At 32.9% G+C, this 10,939-nt stretch overlaps 2 protein-coding genes across 2 annotated transcripts; one reads left to right on the top strand and one right to left on the bottom strand.

Annotated features, from left to right (window-relative positions):
* Positions 1 to 2,886: 2,886 nt before the first annotated feature.
* Positions 2,887 to 4,764, top strand: LOC6049924 (serine/threonine-protein kinase ULK3). The gene is made up of 2 exons (XM_001866576.2): positions 2,887 to 3,216; positions 3,284 to 4,764. Exons 1-2 carry the CDS (start codon positions 3,118 to 3,120, stop codon positions 4,649 to 4,651), a joined length of 1,467 nt encoding a protein of 488 aa, XP_001866611.2. The 5' UTR covers positions 2,887 to 3,117; the 3' UTR covers positions 4,652 to 4,764.
* A 75-nt stretch (positions 4,765 to 4,839) lies between these two features.
* LOC6049926 lies at positions 4,840 to 5,301 on the bottom strand. The gene is made up of 2 exons (XM_001866578.2): positions 5,059 to 5,301; positions 4,840 to 4,993 (listed from the first exon to the last, which is right to left on the bottom strand). The coding sequence occupies exons 1-2, from the start codon at positions 5,209 to 5,211 to the stop codon at positions 4,913 to 4,915; spliced, it is 234 nt and encodes a 77-aa protein (XP_001866613.2). The 5' UTR covers positions 5,212 to 5,301; the 3' UTR covers positions 4,840 to 4,912.
* Positions 5,302 to 10,939: the final 5,638 nt, after the last annotated feature.

Raw genomic sequence — 10,939 nt, 5'->3', positions numbered from 1 at the left:
TAAGGTTTTTTTTTAAATTCTTAGGTTTTAAAAAGTATTCAAAATTAGAAAAAAATACAAAAGCATTTTTAAATTCGACAAACATCAAAATATCGAAAAATTCTGATAAAATCTAAATATTAAAAAATGATTAATTTATTCAAATTTCAAAAATTATTTGAATTCTAAATAAAAAAAAAACTTTCAATTCAATTTTTTAAAGTCAAAAAATACTTAATATTCTTAAAATGCTCAAAATTTCGTATTTTTTTTTCAATTCTTATATTCCTGAAAATCTTAAATGCTAATAAAACAAGTTAATAAAATATTAAAACTTCTTTAATATTCAAAATCATTATTATTATTATTTTTTAAAGTCTCAAATATAATTATTAATTATTTATCAAACTTGAACCATAAGTATTTTTCTAATTTTTGACTTCTCAAAATGAAAAAATATAAAATTTTCAAAATTATTTGAATTTAAAAATTCTTGAAAATTTAAAACAATATCTTCTATTTTTTGTATTTGTAATACAATTAAAAATTTCAAACACTTTAAAATGTTAAAATGCTTAAAATTCTTAACATTATAAAAACAATAAAAAATCATGAATTTCTTCAAAATGTAAGCTTTCTTAAAAATCATTGACTTCCTAAAAAATTTTTAAATTCTATAAATTTTAATTGTTTTGAAATTTTAAGATTCTTTAATACTGTTGAAACTCCACAAAAAATCAAAACTGTTTCAATATCTTAAAATTCTTAAAATGTTTAAACATTTTATTAGCTTATTTTTTTATTGCCAAACACTCTTAAATGCTTGAGATTGAATTTTTTTCTGCTATAAATTAATATTATTTTCATAATTTTACAATATTTAAAATAAAACTTAAAATTCTAATAATCTCAAAGAAACATTATTTCTTTTATTATTTTTTTATTTTACCCGTAAAAAAATATACACACCAAAAATTGTAAACAAAAACACAATTGAACATAAATTTTTTTGGTTCAAAAATTTTGAAATTTTCAAAACTCTATAACTTTTTTGATATTCTTAAATGTTTAAATTGGTATTGATACTAAAATTAAAAAATGTCAAAGAATTTCAACATTCTTTAAAATTTTACATTAAAAAAAATAAACATTTTTTAGGCTTAAAATTTTAAGAAGTCTTAAAACTATTTAATTGTCAGGCATTATTAAATTCTTGAGGCTTTAAAATTATGTTTTCTACTATGAAAATTCTTATTGGTTTTATAATTTAACAATTTTTAAAATCAAACTTAAAATTCAAAAATCTTAAAGCAACATCATTTTTCAAAATATTTTTTCAAATTTTACCCAAAAAAATTAAACACACCAAAAATTGTTAAAAATTTAATCATATATATTTTTTTTGTTTCCAAATTTTAAAAGTTAAACTTTTTTTTTTTAAATCTTCAAGTTCTTAAATTGTTGTTACATTTTAAAAGCTTATAATTTTTATTTTTTTAGAAAATTTCAGAGATTCCTTAATTTTTGATTATTTCCATAATTTTAAAATTTTTAAATAATAGTCCCTGGCGGAATACAGTGCACATTTTTTTCGCTAATTATCTTCTTTATTCAATGTTTATCACTTTCCAATGTTTCTCACCATGAGACATGTGTTGCTCTAAAATTGAAATAATTAAATTTCAAAGAAATCTAAAAATTTTTTTTTTAAATTTTATTGTCAAAAAAAAAACTCATCAGAAATTGTAAAATGATACTTGAAAATTAAAAAATTGCTATTGGTTCCAAAATTTAAAAAGGTATAGAAGTTTAATATTCTTTCAAAATTTAAAAAATCTTAAATTGCTTATTAACATTTTATAAGCTTAAAATTAGTAAAATTCTTAGAATTTCTGAAATTCGTAGAACTTGCAAATTCTTGGGATTCTAAAATTCTTATCTTTTTTTTCTTGAAATTGTCATTGTTCTTCTAATTTTACAATTTGAATAAAAAAGTTATTCTTTAAGAAATCTTCAATTTTTTGATTTTTTTTTAATTTTATTGTTAAAAAATTTTACACACCGAAAATTGTTAGAAAAAAACATAGAAATTGAAAAATTCATATTTTACAAATTAAGTCATAGGAGTTCGACATTCCTTTGAATTTGATTTTTTAAACCTTTGTATTCATAGAATTTGAAAAAAGAAGAAATTTAAAAATGGTATAATTCAAATAAGTCCGATCATAAACCACGTGGGGGTTCTTAAAAATTTGGATTCCCCAGTTAACAATTATCCATACAAAAAAAAATATCTACGTAAACGTATTTTTTATCTTAAAATTCTACAACACTGTTCTATTTATTTGTTTTTGAAAATATTAGCTAAATTTCAAGTTGATTTTCGCCGCGGCCCATTTATGAATTAAAATAGTACTGTTTTTGCATCAAATTAAAAAAAATGTGTTGATAGTTTTCGATGGGTATTATAACACATTTCATTTGTTTGTTTTGATAGTACATAAAATAATACTCAGTGATTTAAATATCAATTCTAAAATTCCCTGATACACGCAGAAAAATAAGGCATATTTGAATCAACAAAACGTTTTGTTGATTTGAACATCATTATTTTTGTTGAATCAACGCTAAACGTCAAAGCAGCTTTTTCGAAACAACAAAAGACTTTTGTGGAATTGAGAAAATCAAGGTTTGTTTCAACGCAAAATCGGCGTTGATTATATTCAACAAAAATTTTGTTGATTCAAACCTCGTACAGGCTGATTCTACAAAACATTTTTCTGCGTGTAGTTTAAAAAAAACATAAATGCAGACATAAATTGTATCACCGCATCAGCCCTCGCCCCATTTAACGTGCAATGTTTTGACGTTGAAACGTTTCAACGGAGGGGAGGGGAAAGGATGATGAGCTCGCGATAAGAGCCGAACCGTCATCATAGGTCATCATAACAACGCGCAGTTCAAAACAAAAGAAACTTTCCCGTTTTTGGCCTTTTCGACAAAGAAGTTTTTAAATTAGTGACAAAATTTTTCGTAGATTTGTGTGTGATGAAATGACAAAATTTTACTAAGACCAGCATGGTGGAGTAGTGTTTCGAGAGGTTCCTCCGACGGGTGTCCGAACTTCCGGCCGCCGCAATGGCGCAGCCAACTCCTCGCCCGGACATTTCCGCGTACCAGATGCTGGAACGCATCGGCAGCGGTTCGTACGCCACGGTCTACCGCGCAATGCTGAAGGTTAGTGAGAGTTGGATTTAATTGGAGGGTTTTATTAGCTACTTCCGGTTATGTTTTTTTTTTCCAGAGCACCAAGGAGATCTTCGCGGTCAAGTGCGTCGAGAAGGCGTCGCTGTCCAAGTCCGCGGTGGACAATATCATTACGGAGATTAGCTTGCTGAAGAAGCTGAAGCACGAGCACATCGTGGAGATGCGGGACTTTTTGTGGGACGATCGGTTTATTTACATCGTGATGGAGTACTGTGCGGGGGGCAGTCTGCACGGGTACATCCGGGTCAAGCAGAAGCTGAACGAAACGACTTGTCGGGTGTTTTTGAGGCAGTTGTCGTTGGCGTTGCGGTATATGAGGGAGAACGACGTTAGTCACTTTGACTTGAAGCCGCAGAATTTGTTGCTTGCGAAGGGACCGGGTCCTGGGGGGTTCCGGTTGAAGGTGGCGGACTTTGGGTTTGCGCAGCATTTGAGGTTAGGGCAGGAGAATACGTCGGTGAAGGGATCGCCGCTTTACATGGCTCCGGAAGTGCTGCTGAAGCACTGTTACGACGCGACGGCGGATTTGTGGAGCATCGGGGTAATTTTGTATGAGTGCCTGTTTGGTCGGGCTCCGTACAGTTCGCAGACATTTCAGGAGCTGGTGGACAAGATCCGGGCGAATCGTCGCATTGAGATTCCGAAAACGGTGAAGATTTCAGTCGAGTGTGAAGATCTTCTGACGAGACTGCTTCAGCGATCGCCACGTGATCGAATCAGCTTCGAGGAGTTCTTCAAGCATGCGTTCTTGGATCTGGAACACGCCCCGTCCGAGGAGAACCTCGAGAGGGCGATCGGACTCATCAACGATGCGATCGAGCTGGACAAGCGGCAGGAGTACGACGCCGCCTACAAGCTGTACTGCAAAGGTCTGCAGTACTTCGTTCCGATCATTCAAGCCGAAACCTGCCCCAACAAGAAGCAAATCCTCCGTCAGCGCGTTCAGACGTACCTGAACCGGGCTGAAGAGATCAAACATTCCTTTCAATCCGATCCGGAACCGGAAACCCCGGCTTCCAGCTCAAGTTCCAAATCCCCGCAGAAACCATCCGCTCGCATCCAGCAGATCCAGCGGGCTCTCCAACCCTCGGAAAACTACCAGCAACTACTTGTCCTCGCCGCGTCCAGTCCGGACCTCAAATCCGCCCTCGAAATCGGCCGCCAAGCCGAACTGTACGCTCTCGAAAACAAGCTGGACACGGCGCTGGACTCGTACAAAACGGCTCTCGGAGCGCTGATGCCACTGCTCTCCGCGGAACCTCGAGGATCCCGGCGACGGGATCTCCTCCACGCGCAGATCGTCTGCTGGATGGAGGCCGCCGAACAGATCAAAACCGTCCGCTCGGCGCAGATCCTCGAGGAGATGGACGCCGTCGCAACCGGGTACAACTGTTGCGTTCAGTGAGATTTCGTTCAAGCTTTTGCTTTTCACGTGTGTGCCTGTTACGTTTGTTTGTTTTAAGTATGACACGCTAGTATTCGTTGTAATAAACTCTATGATTGAATCTACTTCTTAAATCTATAAAGAAAACAATGACAGATTGACAGTTGACAGTGACAGAAGTTTCTCAATTTCCCAAAAAAAAAAACAACTTTTTACTATCGGTTTCAACGTTTTATTTACATTCACATTAAAAATATCTAATCCTCCCCACAATCCACCATCCTACTTGGCCGCCACGTCTTTAATTTCCGGCACTGAACCACCCTCCTCCTTGGTAAACATCTTCCAGAACTTCCTGGCGGCCTAAAAAGAAGAAAACAACATTAAAAACCCACCCCCATCGACTCTGCCCCGCGCCCTAAATTCACCGAAACGATCGGCAGCTCGTCCTTTTGCTGGTGCTTCGGCACCAGCGCCTCGTTCTTGTGCAGCACGAACCAGCCCCAGTGCATGCCGACGAGGGCCGGAATCATCACGATCGTCACGCTCCACCGGTTCAGGAAACCCTTCACGCCGGTCATCCTAGAAAGTCTCAAATTGCGGCTGCAAATGATTACACAAAAGTTGGTAACTGTTTTGAAATGCACGGAAGAGGGGGTTTGTTTTGGTTTGTGGTGGCGCAGTTGTCAAATTAGAGCGGTGAAATGTTTCAGCCGGGGAGGTTTTCGAACACTTCCAGACGGGGGATTATTCAAAGATGGAGTTGCTAGTTTTTGTGAATTTTATAAACTTTAAATCAGGGGTGACCAATGTATGGCCCGCGGGCCAAACGTGGCCCGCGAGGTGATATTTTGTGGCCCGCGGACTCATTTTGAAAGACCTTGTAACATGGCCCTTTGACTCGTCTGTAAAGCGATACTTTTTTAATTTGGTTTGGTTTAAGCTTTTTTGTGAACCTTTTTCATTTTCTGTTAATATAAAAGTAATGATTTATACGACACAAATATCTTTATTCTATATTATTGAATGTTAGAATGTGATTGAAAATTGTGAATTCCTCAAAATTTTTAATAAACATTTTTGGAAATTAGTTATATAACGATTAAATTTGACTAAAGAAAACTAATAAATAAGCTAAAATATGTATTTCATACTAATTTAAAAGCAATAGCGCCCCATTTTCTTATGTGCTGGGCCTAACACTTATTTTGCACTTAAAAACCTTTCAGCTCGGAATTCGTACCCAGTTGGACATTTGGAATCTGAATTATTAGACCAAAAATTTATTAGTTTTTTTTTTAAATTGGAGGATTGATAGTTAAAAAATCCTTTGACAACGATTTATCATTAAAGTTGCCTTTTGTTTTTTAATAAAATTATACAGATTTCCATAGTTTGCGTCACACGATAATTTTTTTTAAAATAAAATTTGAATAGGCCGTTGTTTTTGTCCCCCCCTTTACAATCGGTTCGAAAAATTAGGGGGCAAACAAATATTTTTTTCAAAAAAACTTCCAAATTTTAATGGAAATAGAAGTCATATCAACTGAAAATAAATCAAAATGCATTTTCCTGCGTTTAAAATCATGTTTAGCATGTCTGGGATCGACCAAAAATATTTTGAATGTTTGTGATATTTCGTCGCACAGAAATGCAAAAAGTTTTTTTTTCAGCTGGAAATAAAAAGTTCGACAATACTTTGATAGTTTGAAAACTACTTGGAAAACTATTGATTGCAATACAACTGGACAGGTGTAAAATGCATTTAAAAACTCTTTTTTTCATCAAAACTGGAATACCATGGCCTGTTATTTAAATTTATATATTTTTGTATTTTTTGTCCCCTCCTCGACTTTGGCCAGAGTCGAGGGACATAAACTTTAGAAATAATTTCAAGGGCCTGAAAAGTTTGATGAAAATACAAGAACATTTAATTCAGCACCTTATTTCCATTTTAATTATATGAATGAAATTATGATTTTCTGTAACCATCCTTTGACCTTGACAAGATCGTGGTAATTAACATCTTACAAAAATATTGTCAGTGGCCTAACCTGATTTTAATGTTTGGGGAATGGGGAGGTAATGATAAGCTTTTGGATGATATTTTTCAGATTTTATTTAGTTTTGTTGATTATTCTAAATTTGAACCAATTGATTAGAAACTTTTCTTAACAAAACGGTTGAAAAAATAGAATTTGTTGTTCTCTAATATTTAAATGCCAAAAATGTTTAAAAAAATCAAGAATAAAAAAAAATCAGGTAATGAATTTATTTTTCAGTTTTATAGATCAAGATAACGCAATTAAGTTTCATTTAAATAATCTATTTTTCACATTTGGCCCGCAAGCTCATGTGAGCTTCAAATTTGGCCCGTTATTAAATAACTTTGGGCACCCCTGCTTTAAATATTTTGGTAGGCGAACAAAATTAAATTAAATAAAAATAGAAAAATTCAATTTGATTTCAGAAACATTAAAAAAATATAAGAAATTGAAACAAAAAAATCTAGAGATTTTTTTTTTTAAATGGTCCAATAAACCAAATTTTTAGTTTTTGCTTTTTGGGTGTTTTTAATACCCCTGACTCAAAGCGGTTTCAAAAACACCCAAAAAGCAAAAACTGGAAATTTGGTTTATTGGACCTTATCAAAAAAAAAAAAAAAAAACACCAGAAATGAGCTTTGAGAATTTTGAGGATAGAGTTCTTTTAGAAGGTCCAATAAAAACCTTTTTTATTTATTTATTGCTATTTATGTTTTTGATATCTCTTTCTCAAGGTGGTTTTAAAAAACCCAAAAAAAAAAAGTATTTTTTGTCTGTTAGACCATTTTTATTTGGAAAAAAAACTAGAATTCCATTGATTTCAAGAGAATTTCAAATTTTGCAGAAGGGGTAGGATTTCAAGTGTGCAAATATTTGGTGTGCAGTTATGATTTGCAAGGGTGGAGAATTTGGTGCAAAGTGTGCAATAAAATTTAAGATAAAAAAGATAGCAGAATTTTAATTTTCAGAATAAAACCACAGACAAACAGACGTAAATCATTGAACAAATTTAACGAAAATCCATCAATCACAAAAAAAATTGAAAAAGGTTAGCTAGTAGCTCGATCTGGTGGCCAATACTAGCATTAAGCATCACTGTATATGAGAATTGGTTAGTGTGTGAGTGAACGCGGTCACTCTTGTTGTAGTGAGAGGAGGGAGATTTGTTTACTAACATTTACATTTGTTTACCAACATGTGAGAAGAATGCAAGAAGTTCAAATTCTTAACTCACGCAGACGGTCCACGTCCGCGTCCGATTGCGGCCATGCACTAGGTAAATCTTGCCGAGGAAACATTCGTGTAGGTTGATGGAAAGATGCACCAGTTTGAGGGTGGTTTGGGTATTACTGCGCTGTTTGTGAACAATGCCCACAAATTGGCCATGAGTTTAAATAATAAATTTCTTGGCGTGAGGTTAAGCTACCTTCTCGGCAAGCAATTTAGTCCACTTGCAAGCAACTAAATAATCGTATGAGACCAGGTTGACCTTGTTGTCGACGGTCTATACCTACATCTTCAACTTTACCAGTGGCCAGTTTCTGCCATCCAGCTTTCCTGGAGACCAACATCGGCGATTCGGCGTTGAACGTGAAAAATCATTTATGTACAGAGACAATTCGCTAATCCGATTATTGATAATATGAACGGCTTAGCATTCGAATAACTAGGTAAACTCGTGCTCGAAGTCGGCCGGGTCGCGCAATTGCCATCGCTGGATACCGCGTCATTCACGAAGGCCGGATTTGAGGACCACGACGGAGTCAAGATTCTCGCGGTCTCTTGCGTCCTCGAAGTCGGCCGGGTCGCGCAACTGCCATCGCTGGACAACGCGTCATTCACGAAGGCCGGATTTGAGAACCACGACGGAGTCAAGATTCTCGCGGTCTCTTGTGTGCTCGAGGTTGGCGAGGCGATTCCGGTGGACACTGCATTGCCTAACCCATTCACCTGGTCAAGTTGGGGTACACCATCTATAATGTAGATCAAATTCAGTTTCTAATTGCATTCATTCAAGATCTAGTTGAAATTTACCAACGCCGACGGATGAAATAACAAAATCAGCTGAATGGGACGGCGTCTCGTTGTTAGAATTGCCTAATAATCTTCCGATGTTCAGAACACCGGAATCGTTACTCGTAGCTTCCGGCATTTCTTCGTCCAGTGGCTCGTGTCGGTCTAGCAGTAGACTTCCGCAGTTCGCATCCGGCATATCTTCATCCTTTAGCTCGTGTTTTGTGATAAAACTTTCAAACCAATCCGGCGTCTCTTCTTCTAACGGTCCGGCCGGGAAAGATTGAGGATTATCTAAATGCTCAACAGACCATTCAGCGGAATCCGCACCCGGAGGCGGCCCGGATCCAAAAATTCCACCGACCAATCTTCTCCAAACTGGTCCATCCTCACACTCAAGTAGCAGCAGAAAAAAAAAAACAAAACATTTGGCGCGCTAGCTTAAACGTCATTTGAAAGTGTGCCTTGATTGCAGCGCCATCCTATTCTGATGGATAATCCGAGAACTAAGTTTAAATTCAAATCAGCCGTTATATTCCTGATTGATGGAATTAAAAAGAGATTTACGTCTGTTTGTCTGTGATAAAACATTTTTGGATTCATAATTCTGGAAACCCCAGAGTTTAAATCTGAAAAAAATGAATTATAACAATTTGAAATAGAAGAATTAGAAATTATAGAAAAGAATTGCAAATTCACAATTTGAAATTTTACACAGGCTGTCGATCTGCTCGATGACAGTATTGCATCGGCTGTCAATAAATTTTTCAGTCCCTTCAAGAAGCATCCTTTGATTTTTCGTTCTTTAATTTTAAACCTCCCGCTCTCGATGGTCAATATCGATAACGAGCGAGTCTACTGTAGTATCCCTTCATTTTTTTGAATTTTTAAACTAAAGAATTTTGAAATTTTAGAACTTTGAACTTTTTGAATTTAAGAAATTTAGAATATAAGAATTAAAATTCGTAGAATTTCAAATAATAGAAAAAAATAAACTTAGGATTTTAGAATTTCACTTCCAGAAGCTTTAATTTAAACATGTAAAAACTTAGTATTTTGAAAATTCAGTAGTTAAAAATTTTTGAATGTCAGAATTTTCGAAAGTAAATTTTTTTAGGAGCATCAGGATTTTAGGTTTTTCTCAAATCCAGAAATGACGGATTTTTTTAGATTTTTGAATTCAATTAAAATTAATGAATATTAATAAAATAATAGAATAACTAAAAGAATGTAAAATTACACAATATACCACTTCAGAAATTAAAACTTCAGAATTTGTAAACTCATTTATAATTATTTGAGGAAATCCTCCCTGGTTTGTTTTTTTTATTTGCAAACTAAAGAATTTTGAAGTCTTTGATCATTCATATTTAGGAATTTCATTATTTTAGAATTAAATAAATTAAATAAATAAAATTTATAATCGCCCGTTCTTTGATTCAAGAATTGAAAATTACCGGATTTAAAATTTAAGAATTTTATAGATTTAGAATTTCAAATTATAAGATTATAAATTTCAGAATTCAAATTTTACATATTTTAATTTCCTTTCAAGATTTTCTTTAAATTCGTAAACACAGAAAATTTAAGTGTTGAAATGATTTTTTCAGAGTTTTTGAATTTTTTGTTTTAGAATTTTAGAATTAAAAAACTTCAGAATTAGAATTTTAGAATTTTAGAATTTTAGAATTTTAAAATTTTAGAATTTTAGAATTTTAGAATTTTAGAATTTTAGAATTTTAGAATTTTAGAATTTTAGAATTTTAGAATTTTAGAATTTTAGAATTTTAAATTTTAGAATTTTAAATTTTAAATTTTAGAATTTTAGAATTTTAGAATTTTAAAATTTTAGAATTTTAAATTTTAAATTTTAGAATTTTAGAATTTTAGAATTTTAGAATTTTAGAATTTTAGAATTTTAAATTTTAGAATTTTAGAATTTTAGAATTTTAGAATTTTAGAATTTTAGAATTTTAGAATTTTAGAATTTTAGAATTTTAGAATTTTAGAATTTTAAAATTTTAGAATTTTAGAATTTTAGAATTTTAGAACTTTAGAATTTTAGAAGTTTAGAATTTTAGAATTTTAGAATTTTAGAATTTTAGAATTTTAGAATTTTAGAATTTTAGAATTTTAGAATATTAGAATTTTAGAATTTTAGAATTTTAGAATTTTAGAATTTTAGAATTTTAGAATTTTAGAATTTTAGAATTTTAGAATTTTAAAATTTTAGAATTTTAGAATTTTAGAA

Source organism: Culex quinquefasciatus, chromosome 1 (assembly GCF_015732765.1).
Source record: "Culex quinquefasciatus strain JHB chromosome 1, VPISU_Cqui_1.0_pri_paternal, whole genome shotgun sequence".
NCBI classification, from domain to species: domain Eukaryota; kingdom Metazoa; phylum Arthropoda; class Insecta; order Diptera; family Culicidae; genus Culex; species Culex quinquefasciatus.
Note: the sequence above shows the minus strand (reverse complement) of the source record. Positions and strands in the feature narration are given on the sequence as shown.

What these genes read in the sequence shown, in the direction of transcription:
- LOC6049924 (XM_001866576.2), top strand. Translation starts at nt 3,118, where the DNA reads ATGGCGCAGCCAACTCCTCGCCCGGACATTTCCGCGTACCAGATGCTG. An exon ending in TCTACCGCGCAATGCTGAAG is followed by an intron (nt 3,217 to 3,283) that starts GTTAGTGAGAGT and finishes TTTTTTTTCCAG; the next exon opens with AGCACCAAGGAGATCTTCGC.
- LOC6049926 (XM_001866578.2), bottom strand. Translation starts at nt 5,211, where the DNA reads ATGACCGGCGTGAAGGGTTTCCTGAACCGGTGGAGCGTGACGATCGTG. An exon ending in ACGAGCTGCCGATCGTTTCG is followed by an intron (nt 4,994 to 5,058) that starts GTGAATTTAGGG and finishes TCTTCTTTTTAG; the next exon opens with GCCGCCAGGAAGTTCTGGAA.